This window comes from Chrysochloris asiatica, unplaced genomic scaffold (genome assembly GCF_000296735.1).
Source record: "Chrysochloris asiatica unplaced genomic scaffold, ChrAsi1.0 scaffold00045, whole genome shotgun sequence".
Classification (NCBI taxonomy): Eukaryota; Metazoa; Chordata; class Mammalia; order Afrosoricida; family Chrysochloridae; genus Chrysochloris; species Chrysochloris asiatica.
The window spans coordinates 4,231,047-4,247,990 of NW_006408563.1; the positions used below are offsets into that span (position 1 = coordinate 4,231,047).

General features: G+C 37.4%; 1 protein-coding gene across 3 annotated transcripts in view; it reads right to left on the bottom strand.

Moving 5' to 3' along the window:
* Positions 1–16,944, bottom strand: part of PARD3B (par-3 family cell polarity regulator beta) — a 1,706,387-nt gene that overhangs the window by 748,463 nt on the left and 940,980 nt on the right. For all 3 annotated transcript variants that reach the window (XM_006861955.1, XM_006861956.1, XM_006861957.1), the window contains exons 8-10: positions 15,270–15,628; positions 13,025–13,164; positions 10,400–10,528 (exon numbers count right to left, since the gene is read on the bottom strand). In XM_006861955.1, the coding sequence (XP_006862017.1) occupies positions 10,400–10,528; positions 13,025–13,164; positions 15,270–15,628 (628 nt within the window). The remainder of the gene's footprint in view (positions 1–10,399; positions 10,529–13,024; positions 13,165–15,269; positions 15,629–16,944) is intronic.

The window sequence follows — 16,944 nt, forward strand, 5'->3', positions numbered from 1 at the left end:
CATGGGAAGAAAGGTACAGTGTTCACCTCAGGGAGGTGGAATCTTTTTTAAATAAAAATTTCTGATTTTGGCAAAGATAGGTAAAAGGCAATGCTTCCATGCTCCATTTTCCACATTTTAAAAATGTGATAAATATGAACAAATAAGTTTGTGACAATAAGGATTGCTTTATTAGAAGCATTCAAATCCTTGACATGAGTTCAGTCATGGTAGACTGAGGGATGATTCACCTACAAGTTCTATCCAAAGTACATCATTCCATGGAGGCAATAAAGGGAAAGGGGAACAAGAAATCGGCAAAACTGAAATCAAATACCAATAAGCAAACCTTGTCAACATCTCAAAAGTACCTCCCTTATTCTGTGTCTACATCTACAAGTTACAAGGTGGCACGTAACAAATTTTGAACACAATCAAATTGAGTGTGGAAATTTTAAAGCACAATCGAGTTGGATCCGAAAAACTCAAGTACAATTGAGTTTGCCTAAATGAATCAGGTGTAATTGAGTTGAGTAACTGGATTTTGCGCAGCACTGGCCCTTTGCCAAAATGAGGGGCACGTGGCCAAAGAGGCGCAATTCAATTGGGCTTGAAATTTTCACAGAATGCTTTTCATTGAACAAAAAATTGTTCATGGGATAGAGATAAACATGAAAATTTGATTATTTAAACTAGCCAGTTATGGCTACTTAATTATCCTATAGGCTTTATTTCTTTATAATGAAACCACTATACCAATGATTGTCAAACTTGAGTGAGCATCTGAATTACCTGGAACGTTTGTAAAAACAAAGATGCCTGGGTACTGCCTTTGGAGTTTCTAATTCAGCAGGTCTGGAGGGAGCCTGAGAATGTTCACATCTAACAAGTTCCCAGGTGAAGCTGATCTAGAGACCAGGCTTGAGAACCACTCTTCTAGTCTAACATAAACCCACTAGCTGCTCCACAAGAGAAAGAGAAAGAGATTTACAGTCTTGAAAACTCTACATAAAGCTCCTATGAGTCAGCATAGACTTAATGGCATTGGGGTTTGATTTGGAAGACTCAAGTGTTTTAAAATCCTTTAAACACAGAGTCCTGTTGGATAAAGTAATGGACCACAAGGTCAGTTTGAACCATAATGTCGGTGGTTCAAACTTATCAACCACTCCTGGGGAACCCTATACAAGGTTGCTATGAGTAGGAACCTACTCAATGACAATTAAAAACAAATATATATATATATATATATTATTTAAATATATGGTAATAATTACTTTTATGCTTTGTTGATTTTGTATGTCTATACAAATAATTGTACAAATTCAAGGGTTAAGTTAAAAATATTCCTATAAAATCATAGAAACATTTATTAAACAAAATTATCAACATGTGTAGCTATTATTTCTCAACATATCCTCTACCTAGGGCTATATGCTTCTGAAAGTGGTGTTTTCATCTTTCTACCACTTCACTGAAGAATTCTGTGTTCTTTTATTTACACCATATAAAAATGGCAGTGTGGGCATCCTTGAGGGATTCAAGTCACGTTCCTTTGAAATTTTCTTTTTGGTTTCAGGGAAAAAAGAACTCTGAAGGAGTAAAATTGGGGCTGTAGGGTGGATGGGGTTAGGATTCTCAACAAAATTCTCATCGGACAGCTTGTGTCACCCTCAAAGAATATGCAGGTACATTGTCATGAAGGGAAAAGTTTCTTGGCACAACTTTCCCACTCTCTTTCTCACCAATGCAGTTTTAAATATTCTTAAGACTTCTTCCTAATAACCTTCCTATAATAATCCTGCATCCTTCAAGAAAATCTATCATCTATCAAGATTGTTGTTCTTGTTGTGAAGTGTTGTTGAGTCAGTTCCAACCCACAGTGATCCTAAATATGGTTTCCTAGGAGCAGCTGGTGAGCTTGAGCTGCCAACCTTGCAGTTCCAACTTGTTAGGTGCCATCAAATTGGGACCGACTCATAGTGACCCTATGCACAACAGAACGAAATACTGCCCAGTCCTGGGCCAACCTTACAATTGTTGTCAAGTTTGAGTCCATTGATGCTGCCACTTTGCTAATCCATCTCATTGGGGGTCTTCCTCTGTTTCACTGACTCTCCACCTTACCAAACATGATATCCGTCTCAAGCGACTGGTCCCACTTGACAATATGTCCGAAGTATGAGAGATGAAGTTTGGACATCCTGGCATCCAAGGAGCACTCTGGCTGCATTTCTTCCAACACAGATCTGTTGGTTCTTATGGTAGCCCATGGCACTTTCAATAAATATTCTCCTCCAACACCATAACTCAAAAGTATCAATTCTTCTAAGGTCTTCCTTATTCATTGTCCAGTTTTCACATGCATATGAGGTTGTTAAAAATACCATGGCTTGGGCCAGGCGCACCTTAGTCCTCAAGCTGACAGCTTTGCTCTTCAACACTTTAAAAAGGTCTTGTGCAGCAGATTTGCCTAATGCAATATGTCGTCTGATCTCTTGACTGCTGCTTCTGTGAGTGTTGATAGTTGATCCAAGAAGAATGAAGTCCTTGAAAACTTCAATCTTCTCTCTGTTGATAAGAACGTTGCTTATTGGTCCAGTGGTAAGAATTGTGGTTTTCTTTACATTGAGATGCAATTCATTATGTCTTGGGAATTCCAAAAAACAGTTGTCACAATCTTCTGAGCTGACTTCTCTGCCTTAAATTGAATTGTCTCAGCAAATCCTCTTGGTCACTACAGATATGATTGGATATATATGTGTGTGCATTTCCTATCATCTCATGTACCTGTGTAAGTTAGACAATAAATAAGGAAGACAGAAGAAAAATCGATTCATTTGAATTACGGTGCTGGAGATGAATATTTAAAGTACCATGAACTGCCAGAAAAACAAACAAATCTGTGTTGGAGGAAGTGCAGTTGAAAAGCTCCTTAGAAGCCAGGATGGTGAGACCATCTCTCATATTTTGGACATGTTAACAGGAGAAACCAATCCCTGAAGAAGGACACCATGCTTGCTAAAGTGGAGCATTAATGAAAAAGAGGAAGACCCCAATGAGATGGATTGGCACAGCAGTAGCAGCAGTGGACTCAGCTGTAACAACAACTGTGCAGAGGGCTTAGGACCAGGCAGTGATTCCTTCTGTTGTGCATAGGCTCAGTATGAGTTAGAACCAACTGGATGGCACTTAACAACAACACATGTTTGTATGTATGTTGTTCTTGCTGTTAGGTGTTATGGAGTCAGTACCGACTCATAGCAACCCTACGCACAACAGAATGAAATGCTGCCTGGTCCTGGGCCAATCGTTGACGTACCCCAATGAGACTTAGAAAAGTGTAGTACTAGCCTAAGTGATCTTGTTGTTAAGTGCCATCGTGTCACTTCCGACCCATAGTGACACTGGATAGGGTTTCTGAGGAGTGGCTGGTGAGTTTGAACAGTCAACCTTTCAGTTCAAACAGCTTTGCAGTCTGGCGCATTAACCAACAGCACCACACCCAGGACTCCTTGTCTGTTGTTGTTGTTGTTAAGTGCCGTCGAGTCGGTTCCGACCCATAGCGACCCTGTAGGGTTTCCGAGGGAGTAAATCTTTACGGGAGTAGAAAGCTTCATCTTTCTCCCGTGGAGCGGCTGGTAGTTTCGAACTGCTGATCTTAAGGTTCGCAGCCCGATTCGTAACCACTACGCTACCAGAGCTCCTTAGCCATCCACAAATTGCGAAGACATGTTTAAACTCATTTTGTTCAGAATAAACCAGTGCAGGTATGAGGTGAAAACCTAGTAGCAACCCTTTTTGACTTACCCTCATAGATTGTGTAACTGTCTTCATAAAAACTAATTTAACTCTGGGGTCGCTATGAGTCGGAACCGACTCCACGGCACATTACAATAACAACAAGTTGTCCTTAAGGATCTCTGGTAGCATAGTGGTTATGAGTTGGGCTGCCAACCTCAAGGTCAGCAGTTCTAAACTACCAGCAGTTCTGCCGGAGAAAGGTGAAGCGTTCTGCTCCTGTAAAGATTTACAGCCTCAGAAACCCTGTGCAGGATCACTATGAGTCGGAACCGACTCCAGGGTAGTAACAACAACAATAACAAGTTGTCCTTAAAACATCCTGGTGGCATCGTGGTTAAAGCACTCAGCTGCTAACTGAAAAGTGAATGATCTGAACCCACCAGCTGCTACACATGAGAAAGACGAAATAGTCTGCTTCCAGAAAACTTTAATACCTTGGAAACCTTATAAGGCAGTTCTACTATAGGGTTACTATGAGTTGGAACAGAATCGACAGCTTTTGGGTGGAAGTTGTCTTTTGCTTTGAATACTATACATGTAACTATAATGAAAGATTGTTATTGCTCTGAATGAATCCACCAAGTAACTCCATGGAAGAAAGATGAGGATTTCTACTCCCATAAAGGTTTACAACCTCAGAAACCCTATACAGGATCTCTGTGAGTCAGAACTAACTTGAGGGGACACAAAGACAATAACATTGCTTTGAAATCTAAGGAAATCCTTACCAGATTTTCTTTTTAAAATTTTAAAATTGTAGCAGGATAGCAGGATAGATAATACATTAGATGCGGATTAAGTGTTGTTGTTAAGTGTCGTTGAGTCGGTTCTGACCCATAGCAACCCCCCTAGAGGGTTTCCAAGGAGCGACTGGTGAGCCTGAACCACCAACCTTGCAGTTCAAACTGACTTTGCAGTCTAGCACATTAACCCACAGCTCCACACCCGGACTCGTGCCCGACTCACAGCAAGCCTCTACAGGGTTTCCGAGGCTGTAAATCTTTACTGGAGCAGAACGCTTTCTGTTTCTCCTGCAGAGCGGCTGGTAGTTTTGAACTGCTGACCTTGAGGTTCGCAGCCTGATTCATAACCACTACGCTACCAGAGCTCCTTCAGATTAAGTGTAGTTGAGTGGTAATAGCTTCTTCAGCAATACTTTCTCCACTTCTCTACATCTACTCTATGGAGTCCTAGTGTGGCCTATTCAATTAACAAGATCCTCTCAGATGCAGTCTTGTTCTTAAAGGTTTCTTGGTCTCCAGGATAATCTGAATGCCTGTAACATTTTATTTGCATGATTTCATCCATTTAGCACAGTCTGTTTACTCTTCTTTTCTCTGTGGGCTAGAAGTTCCTTGAGGGCAGGAAGTCATTGTAATTGACAGCTGGAGTTCATGTGACAGAGCCTTGATGAGGATTCAGTATTTATTGGTTGAATGGGGAGAAGCAGAAATAGAGACTGTATTTTACCAAGGACTCCATTTTAAGTCACTAGGACTGCATTACTTGGAGAATCCATAAAATATAGCAAGCCATTTTGGTTCTTATAAGATTATTAAAATTCTAAAGCATAACTCTTGCATTTCAGTTTAGGTAGAAAAATGATTCAGAAATTATCTTTCAATTTCTGCTACTTATTCACAAATAACCACTATAATATTCATTCTTCCTTAAGTATCTTGGTTAATTAACCATGGCATCATTTGAATCAAATAGCTAAAGGCAAGAAAATAATATATCAGTTAAATGAGGTTCATCTAAGACTTCAAACCAAAATTCTTTCATGATTTATGATCTTAAATAATTGGACATCTGAAGATAAGAATTTTCAGTTGGTGAGAAGGTAAAGGAGTTCAACTCTATGGAGGAGTTGGAGTCCACAGTATCATTTGCTAAAAAAGAACAATGACTAATGAAAGTGGTAGTGTTAGAATACACTAAGCTCAGCAACTGTTAAGGGAGTTTCCTTATATGTGTGCATCATTTGTTTTCTCAGCGAAAGCAATACTCCCAAGTGAGGGTCAAATCAGCATGACAAACATTGCTAACTTTTGGATCTCAATCATGCCAGGCAATAGCAACACGCTTGCTTGAAATATCCTTAATCCCACTAGCTGAAACCAGCATTTCATAGCAGGCAAACTTGGCAGGTAGAAATTATAAATACATTTGAAATTTTCTCAGCTCATTTTGCCCACCAGGGGTTGCTGTGATTTTCAGGATAATTTAAAGATGAGGCAGCAGGTCAGAAAATGAAACGTTAAAGAGGTTAACAAAGAAGTGATAGACTCTTTCTTTTTCTCCAATAAATGAAAGGAGACACACACGTGCTTCCATGTGCATGCACCACCATGGGCAAGAAAGCCATGGCACAGAATTTGACGGGCTTCCAAGAGTTGGCAAAAAAGTTCAGTGTTTTTTAATGCCATTTTTTTCTACAAATTTTTTGAAGGTTCCTCATAGTTCTCTACTCCTTCTCTCTCTCAAGATATTGAAAAAAAAAAAAAATTCAAGTATGAAATAGAAAGCCTTTAATTTTAAAAGTATTTTTCATAAATGAAAAGACAGCTGTATCTGACACTAAGAAAAAACAAATTTCAGGTATTGGACATAGGAATCATAACCTTGCAGGCCACATTTCTCCCAGAACAGACCAGACCATCACTGACTGATGAGCATCGTTTTCATTTCAAGTGCAATGTAGACACATCTGTTTCACTTGCAGCTCTATTAAAAAGCACAAATCTCAAAGCACCTTCTACAAAGTTTCCCTTTACATGAAGACCTCTTTAGAAAACTCTCACCCAGTCAAGGAGGTGAATACATCAAAAGGGCATCTAGACTGGAATTCTAGAAAGACTATATCTGAAGCTTTTTTTTTTTTTTGGTAAAGCAGCTAGAAAGAGGAAACTGGTTGTGATGTTTCTATATAAACTCCTCTCAGCTGACTGCCAATGTAGCGTGCCACAGATAGAAGGAAAGCTGGCTAAATATGCTGCTAAGCCTGTGTAAGTAAGCAATGCTCAGGAAGAGGGCCACTAACTAGCACTATAAGAATCCAACACAGTTCTGTGGGTTTATTCCAGAGAAAATGACCAGAAAATGGATGTGAAGACCTTTGAGATGGTAGAAGGTCACATTTGAGACACAATTCTATTTAGTGACTTCCTGTGTAACTGCTGACCACATGCTCTCTTGGCTCTAAGTATTAAGACTACAAGTAGCTAACTAACAAGGAAGTAAGGAATTCCTAGCTGTCAGAAAACAGGCAGCACCCATGGTGTTAAGAGAGCACACAGCTATTGAAATATCAAGGCTCAACAAAAGGGAAAGGACAGTTTCTTAGAACAGGAAAACAATAAACACAGTTCGTTTTCTTCAAAGGAGATAGAACAAGACAAAAGCAGGAAGTGTTGTCCTTCCTTTATCCTGCCAGGATTTCAATAGAAAGTCAAGTATGTGCATCAATCACCAAGAGGGAGAAGAGACAAAAGTGATTCTATCTTCAATTTTCTAAAAAGAAAACACAAAGATGTGTTTTCACAGCGCACTCTAGTCTTCATTTTGCTCCTTCAACCAGTCCTATACACGCAGCACTATGAATTGATGGTGGTGGTGGTGATTATGTACCACGGAATCTGTTCCAACTCATAGTGACCCTGTACAGGATTTCTGAGGCTGTAAATCTTTATAGGAGCAGAAAGCTTCATCTTTCCTCCACAGAGTAGCTGGTAGTTTTGAACTGCAGACCTTGAGGTTAGCAAACCAATTCATAACCATTATGCTACCAGAGCTCCTTTACACTATGAAGTAATTCCCATTAACACAGTTTAGTGCAGAACAAACAAAAGCACTCTTTAAACTTCCTCTAGGGCTCTTCAACTTCAGCACTCCCAGAAGGCATTTGGGCTGAAAAACAAGGTTATTGCATATTTTCCAAAACAAAGATTTTACTTCCACATTCCTTAGGTACCTGTAGGGTTCAAAGGTATTTGCTTTGTGTGGTTTCAAAGAATATTCCACTGATTTGAATGATTTAGTGTCAATTTTTAATAAAAAGAATATACACTGTTTGCCAGGAAGTTGTAAGAGAATGAATACTAGGCACATGCCCTCAAATTTTCGTTATGAAGTTAACAATAATGGGAGCTACTAATGCATTTGCATTTATAATCTCATAGTTTGGAAAATAATTTAATATGCTTCCCAGTGGGCTTGGCCTACGTACGATGTCTTTTCTGGGCTTGAAATAAAATTTCACTGAATTCTATTAAAGAGAAATAATACATAAATAGGCTGCCTTCATTTATACATTTGGTTGCCTATAAATTATTTTGTTTGCAATTCAGTATCTTGAATCCCAGAAAACATTAAAATAATAATAATAATAAATAAAAGCAGTGGTTACTAGTTCAAGACCAGCCTGTAAAAGTCTGTTTACCTCTTAATGTACCTAAACTTCAGAATTATATTTATAGTATTCAAAAAATGGTAATATACGAGGAAAAAATTATACTTTATATTGAGAATTTAGAATTGATCAGAAAGATCTAAGAGCTTTGCATATGTTATCTTTTAATCATTGTACTAACCTTATAGCATAGATTAGATAACCAAGAAGCTTACTGATTTTGTATCCTGTTCTACATCATAAAGCAGTGGGTACAGACATTTAACACACAGAGTTAGAATCTGGAGAAAGTTAATTTGGAAACTCAGACCTCTAGACTCAGCTCATTATAGGGCCTTGGACAGGTAACTCAACCACACTGACTCTGTTTTCTTATTTGCAAAACTAGAGTGGGACTGACCAATTCATAAAGGTCAGTCCAATGGTATGGTTAGAGAGTTCCTGAAACTTAATCATTTCTAATGATTGGTTTTATTACAAGCTAAATGAGGGCTGAAAATTAGTCTTAATTATATTTGCATCCTTAGAACCTCTATCTTTATACATAGCAAATACTCAACAGATGTTTACTGAACTATTATAGACCTGAATTAGTGGATATAAATTATATGAAGAAACTATTAAGTCTACTTTCCAAATCATACAGTAATTCTATATTTGATAACAATGATGTCTCCTAAATTTTCTCTTCTTCACACATAGATCTTTAATTCTTAACTAACTCTTCCCATTTTGATGGGAAATGACTGTATTATTTACTTAAATCCTTGTCATTTCTTAGACAGATTCAGAAGAAATAATTAAAAAAAAAATCAAGGATAACAGAAATTCTTTTTATTGCATTTGCTCTGAATTTCCAATATGTTTTCTAGTCTTCTTAAAGGCATTTATTTCAATAACAAAATGTATTCACTGTAAAAAAAAAAAAAAAAAAAAAAAAAAGCTCTCAAATCAACATTCCAAGTGTATCTATTTCCAAATATTTTTAAAATTGCCATTTGTTTTTTTAAAAAGATATCTTTAATGTAATATGATCATACTACATATATAATTTTTACCCTACTTTTTAACTTACCGATTGTTGTTGTTGTTAAGTGGCATCGAGTCAGTTCCGACCCACAGGGACCCTGAATAGGGTTTCCGAGGCTGTAAATCTTTACGGGAGCAGAAAGCCTCATTTATCTCTGGCGGAGCAGCTGGTAGTTTCTAACTGTTGACCTTGCGGTTCACAGCCCGATTCATAACCACTACGCTATCAGAGCTCCTAAAGCCTAAAGCACCTGGTATTCCATCCAAGCACCAGGCAGTCTCCCATCCAAGTACTAACCAGGCCCAACCCTGCTTAGCTTCCGAGATCAGACAAGATTGGGTGCCTTCAGGGTGGAATGGCCGTAATTTAACGATTATATGATGAAATTTTTCTCTTGTTATTTTCAATACTTAACAAAGACCATTTTAAGAACTTATAATATTTTATGGGAGAGTTATCCAGTTATTTATGTAACCAATTTCTTTACGATTCTACAGTATCTAATATATCATTCCTGTACATAGTGCTTTAGTAAAAAAAAAAAAAAATAAATCAATGTACATGAAGTTTTCTATATCTCTGATGAATGGTATAACACAGATTACTAAAAGTATAGTTAGTAGGTCAAATCCTAAATTGAAATAAGACTTCTGAAATTCTCTTCCTTAAAAATGCTTCTGTAACCCTCAACTAAAATATACTCTTTGTTAAATGTTCAAGTAACATTCTGCAGTTTCCCTTTTAGAATCTTTGTTACTATTCCAAGTACTTAGCTAAAACTTTATTTTCATTTAGACTGTAACCTCCATAAAGATAGTGCCACAAACTGTTTTTCTGAATGTTTTACATTGGGAACACATGATACAATCTCAGTGTATATTTTGTTGAGTTAGTTGACAATAAGTTGCTTCCCTGAAAATATGTTCCAATTTGTGTCCCAGAAGCAGTATTCCTATATTCCTAACTCATTATATCAACATCTTCAAACTGCAATGCCCTAAATGTAACAGAAAAATTTCAGTTGGACTCAAATTTTGTTAAAAATGAAGACTGTAGCAGTGGATTCGATCTCGTTTTTTCAACTATTCTGAGTTCATTAAGTATGCTAAACTCTGCATTGAAAATGAAGGGAAACTCAGATCTGAACATTATGAGCTCTCAGATTTGTGCATTACCAGTTCTCGGGGAAGACAACTTCCTTGTTGGCGGGCAATGACCAGTGATGCTGTTTCTCCCTGCTTGGTGCTCCTCAGCATGGATACAAGCTCCTCCTGCGTTCGTCCCGTGACATCTCTGCCATTCACCTAATAAATGCAACCATGTGAACAGATACAATTACCACACTGCCATCTCCTTTCACTCTAGCTTGTGTCTGAAAGTAAGCAACAAATAGACCCCTGCCATCAAGGAAACCCTGAAAAGATGAAAACTAATCTCATGGATCAAAGCCAACCATGTTTAAAATACCAATAATATATTGACAGCCATTATTACGGTGATGGGCAGTCTCAAACAGCCTTAGATTAGCCAGCAATTAGTAGCATCTCATTCTTAGAGGGGAAATGGAAATGTAAAACACTAGAGAAGATTCCTCTAATAGGTAGGGAGCAGATTTTAAATGTATAGCTGGCATCACATTCTGCCTAACGCAATGAGCAGAAGTGAACCATTATCACACAGCAAATTCTCCTGGAAATGTGAGTCTTTAGATATAATTCTAGATTGTTTCCATGCTTAAAAAGTTACCATCATTTGATAAAGGAAACAAATGTAAATTGCTACAATTTGATGATCTTGACCTACAGCTAGGGATGTAGTAGCTCAAAATACCAATTGAGAGGGAAGGAATATTTACATCAGTAATAAATCCTATCCCCTCTGTACACATTTTTGATAGGGACAGGCAACTTAGACATTGGCAGAGATGATGACATGGAAAGATGGAGCAGCTGAGGACTCCAGACTCATGGAAAGAGAAAGGCTGTGTGCTAGTGGCCAGGAGGCAGGCTGGAAGAATATGCCCTTTGGTTGTTTTAATGACTATATATTCCTAAGTGTTTTTGTGCACATACAAGAAAAAACAAACAGAGGGAATATAAGCAAATACTTTTGAATGATGGTAACTGGAGGGGATTGTAATCATTTCAGTGAAATGAAGTTCAATGGGATGAGTGTAAAACTGGTGTTCTCTCATATAAGCTATCACTCAATTCACAATAATAATTGAAAAAAAAAATCACTCAATTCACACACAAAAAAAATGACCATCATTGGTTTAACATAGATTATTGGAAATTCTCATTTGGAAACACATTAGTCATGGGTTTGTCTTCTTTTATGAACTAGAACTACATAAAAATCTAAAGTGGGGTGTTTCCAGCCCACCAGAGAGTACAATGGTACCAGATACCTTTCAGTAAATACGAGTGCTTGAAAGATAAGTTGATACTAAACATGTAGCCAAGATGAAGATATTAAACAAAAATCAGTGGGAAAATAAGCAAAAATGCCCCTCGCTTTGTCATTTCAAATAATTCCCTATGCAATATCCCGAACAGTCATTTCTATTACCAGTCTAGCACAGGAGATGAAGGTAACCTGAAAAGGATGGACAAATCCTTATAGAAGATTACAGAAACTGCTGCCTAGGTTTAAATATAACTTAGAAATACATCTTTCTAACTGACGATAGGATGAAATCCTGGATTTGAACCAAATTTTTCAAGGGCCCTAAGCAATGAAAGAAAGAATATGAAGGTAAAGAAAAAAAATTCAATATTATTTGGTTCTGTTTCACTGACCCTATTGGGGACTTACAAACTTAGGCTGACTGTTAAATAGTTCTATAATTAGATAAAGTCCCTATCCTTCCTGTGACCTTATTGGTGTTATGTGTAATAAAAACAAGTCCATTACCATTGAGTCAATTGTGACTCACAGTGACCTAACCTAGGACAAAGCAGAGCTGTTCCACAGGCTTTCTGAGACACCAAATCTTCATTCGAGCAGACTAATCCTTTTCCTTTTCTGGAAAAGCAGTGGCTGGATATGAACTGTCAACCAGTGCTTAATCTACAGTGCCACTGGAGTTCCTTGACATAGATATTAGTTCTTATTATTGAAAGTAATCATTATTTATATACATGAGGGTAAGCTAAAATATGTTGCTACAAAATCATAGAAACTTTTATTAAATAAAAATATCAAAAAGTGAAGAAGCTCCTTCGTATGATTTCTCAACATGTCTTCCATGTAAGTCTGTACACTTCTGAAGGCAGCGTGTCCATCTCTCTAACCCTCCCCTGAAGAATTATGTACTTTGGGATTTACACTACATGAAAACTGCAGTTATGGCATTCTTAAGGAACAAAATGAAGTTTAAAGGGGTAAGGTCAGGCTGAAAAGGTAAGATTTGCCAATGAAATTCTCATCAGACCCGAATTCCCAAACCAAACCCATTGCCATCAAGTGGGTTTCCACTCACAGCCACCCTAAAGGTGAGTCAGACTTTGGCCTGCAAAGTTTCACAGGCTGTTATCTTTAGGAAGCTGACTTCCATATCTTTCTCGTATGGAGCAGCCAGTGAATGCTAATCACCAACCTTTCAGTTATCTGCCAAGCACTTAACTACGGCACCATCACTGTTCTAGATAGATAGATAGATAGATAGATAGATAGATAGATAGATAGATAGATAGATAGATAGAGTACTCCAAATATTAATATATGTATATAGTTGTATACTTATTTATTTAAATGCCAACCATTATTTTAATGAAGACATTAATTCCAATTTATACCTCCAAAATTCTGTCCCCTGATTGCAGTCGACCATCTTTTATGGCTGCTCCCTTTGGTAAAATGTTTTTCACAAAAATGGGACCAGGGCCATGTATGGAAGAATCTCTCGTAACCACAGTGAAACCAAGTCCTTCGGGACCTAGAATAAAAGGCCAGGAAAATATACGGTCACCATAAGCATGAATAATACTAAATCGTACAATAAATCTATCTGATTTAGACTAATAGAGAATGGATGAAATATTTACATCCCAGGGAATTATAAAAATGCTTCAATTGTTCAAATACAGAAATAGCTCCAGGCATGCCATGATGGTGTCAAAATGAATTTAGGTCCTAAAAGAAATGGCACATGTTGGGATTAATCATGATATTGATTTCTTAGTAAACCCTAACCAGACTACATACTTCTCTGAGTCACAAACAACTATCTGATGTGAGTTCTGACAGGTTCTCCATCACCTAGCCAACCTGTGGTTCACTCCTGTACTTAGATTTAGACTGCTGCATCCGACTTTTCCATCACTCACTCTTGGTGTTCTTCTCCTACTCTCCTGTATCTTCCATTTCTCTCAGTATATCTTTTCAAAGAACTACCAAGGACCATATCCAATAATTTTCCTTATCTTTGATATTTCTCCCTCTTGACCTTTGACACCTTTCATCAATCAATTTGTGAAATCAATTTACACATAGTGGCTTGCATGCTGTTATTTTCTGATGGTTCTCCTACTTCTCTGTTCATGTATGTTTGTTACTCTAACTCTACCCATTCTCTCTTAACATAAACATAGATTTGCTCCTAAGGATCTGACCTGGAACACCTGGTTCTCTGAGTTGGCCAGCTACTGGCTCCAGCTATCATCTCTCTATGGAAGATTTAAAAAAAATCCTTCTTTGGCCCTGGTTTCTTTTTCTGGTGTTAGCTTCCTAGATAACCATCGTGCATATACTGTCAGCAGTGTTTCAAATGCCATTATGTGTTCCCTTTCCAACCCAAGATCCTAACATGAAATATCCTCATCTACTCTTAAGTTTTAATTTCTAGAAATGACATCTCTATTCTGCAAGTAACCATGATTTCTAAGGTCACCTTCTGTTCTAATTCATTCTTTTTATCCTCAAAGCACCCAACTCACTGTCTTCTACATTGCCAGATAATGCTTATAAAAAAGGCAATAGATACATTTAAACAAGAAATATAATTTCTAATTGCACTGGAATGTTTGTATCTCCTAGTCAACATATTTCCTTCCCAGTAAAGACTCCTTATATCTGAATCAAATTATAATCAAAGAATCTTAGTACAATAATAACTATATTCTAATTAAAGATGCATGTTATAAATTATATTTAACAGATAGTATAAAACTACCTGTGACAATTAAATTCCCTATTAATTCAAATAGGAATGCACGTGATCATCTTGGTTTCTTTTGAACTGAGACTTGAAAAACACAGAATTACAAAAGTTTACAATTTTAGAAAGGAGCGTCAAGCATAGGTTACAAAATGAACAAAAGCCTGAAGTATATAAAGAATTATTTGGGTGTATATATAAAATTTTATAAATGCATATTTACACACACTATCTAGTGTCCCTATTCTGTTTAAAATGGATAGAACAGCTAAGAAAGGTGAAGAAAGACAATGTTAAACATATATTTGAAATTAAGTCTGTTTTTTAAAAAATGGTTTGTGATATTGAATTAGCAAAGTTTATAATCATCACATATGAGGGAGCTTCAAAAAGTTTGTGGGAAAATCCCAGCATCATTTAATTTCACTTCCCATGAACTTTTTGAAGCCCTCTTATATTCATTTCTCAAATAATAAAGTTTTTGTTGACTTAAAACTATTTTAGAGAACCAGACACAATATGCTTTTAGACTTGACCTAAAAGATGTTTCAAAAATTATTCAAAAAAGAGGCAACTGAGTTTTAGTGACTATTGAGTGCTAAGTTGAAAGACCACTGCTGCATTTCTCTCTGGTCTGTGGTGACTCTTCCCAGTTCCATGTCCTTAAGATTCTCTTGTTTTAAATAATCTATACTCTCAAGAAAAAAGGAATAAGGAAGTAGTATAAATTCAAGAAATTTAATTTATCTAAGTATACACCTAAATCTATTCTCTGATACAATTTAATGAAAGAAGAATTAACTAAATTAGCCTTAATGCATTTCTCTTAACCAATTGTACATGTTACAATAATAGAATGCTATTAAGCATAATTTAATAATTACCTTTCTTTAGGTCAATCTTAATTTTCTTTGCATTTTTCTTGCTGCCAAGCCCCATGAGAGGGGAGAGTGAGGGAGAGGGTGGATGTCGTCCTTGTCTTGGTATTCGGGGGCTCTTGCTTTGTTGCAAGGCATTTGATGCATCTGCCTCAGGACTACTTGCTCCTTTCAGATTTACTGTATCTAGTCCTGATTTTCCATGGACAGGAGGCGGTACTTTTGTTCTCAAAATGCCGTCACTATTACTAAAAATGTTAAGAGGTCCAATGACAGATTTTTCATACTCTTCACGGTTTGGGGGTGGAAGTACATGGAGAAGCATACTTGGGGATTTCATCGCCTGACGAAAGACATCTTGAGCCCTTCAAAGAGATAAAATGGGTATCAGTGGGCTGTTCTAGCATGCTTCTTTGTTGAGTATATCAGCATCTTGACAATGGGGCATATAGCATCAGCAGAGGAGACAGTATCAATATTACTACCAATACTACTGTGCCAACTAAATACCAAATCAAACCCACTGTCTTCCCGTTTCTGGCTCATAGAGACCCTGTAGGACAGAGTGGACCCACCACTTGTTGGTGTTGTTGTTGTTAGGTGCCATCGAGTCGGTACTGACTCATAGCAACGCTATACACAACAGAACGAAACACTGCCCGGTCCTGGGCCAGCCTCACAATTGTTGCCATGCTTGAGCCCATTGATGCTGCCACTTTGCCAAACCATCTCGCTGGGGTCTTCCTCTTTTTCTCTGACCCTCCACCTTACCAAACATGATATCCTTTTCCAGTGACTGGTCCCTCCTGACAAAATGTCCTAAGTATGAGAGACGAAGTCTGGCTATCCTGGCCTCTAAGGAGTACTCACTCCTCAGAGGTTTTCAAAACCGTGCATCTTTATGGAAGCAGATGTTCTCATCTCTCATCCATGGAGCAACTGTTGGGTTTGAATCTCTGACCTTGTAGTAGGCAGCCCAATGCAACTCCAGGTATCCTAACTAAATACTACTCACCATTATCTCACCTTCTACTCTGTATGCCTGCACTGTGGTGATACCTGATATTAATATGAATAATTCTCCTAATTAATTTTCTTTTAACAACCCTGTATGTGAGGTAAACTTAGCATTTGCTTTGCTGAGGAAATTGAGATCAGAGAGACTAAGTTTCTGGCTCAGTCATCCACAGCCTGTAAGCATTTCGAAATATAAAAATCTATGATTATTGAAGTAAATGTAAAAGTAAGCTTTAATTTTAATGGGAAAAATTATTTCATATCATTGATTGGAGTATCATTTAGGTTCTTGGGATGAGCCATTTTAGCAGGGGCCTTGACTCTGCCTAAATGTAATAGTGCATGCTTCTTGCTGTCATTCATCAGAGAGGACCTTGTTTTTTTTTTCCTTAAGAAAAATGATGATTTGTTGCATTTGTTTACTTTTCTGTCCTAGTACTTTGATTTTTCCTTAAAAGGGCCTATCATTTAAAAATGTATCTGCTTTTATATATTGCCTTTACAATTATTTTTATGTGTGTATTTGTATATAAGGACTCCTGATGTAGTGTTGTGGGATAAAAGCACCGGACCCCAAGGTTGGTTTGAACCACAAGGCCAACAATTCAAACTCACCAGCCACTGCTTCAAACCTTATACAAGGTTGCTATGAGTTAAAACCAAC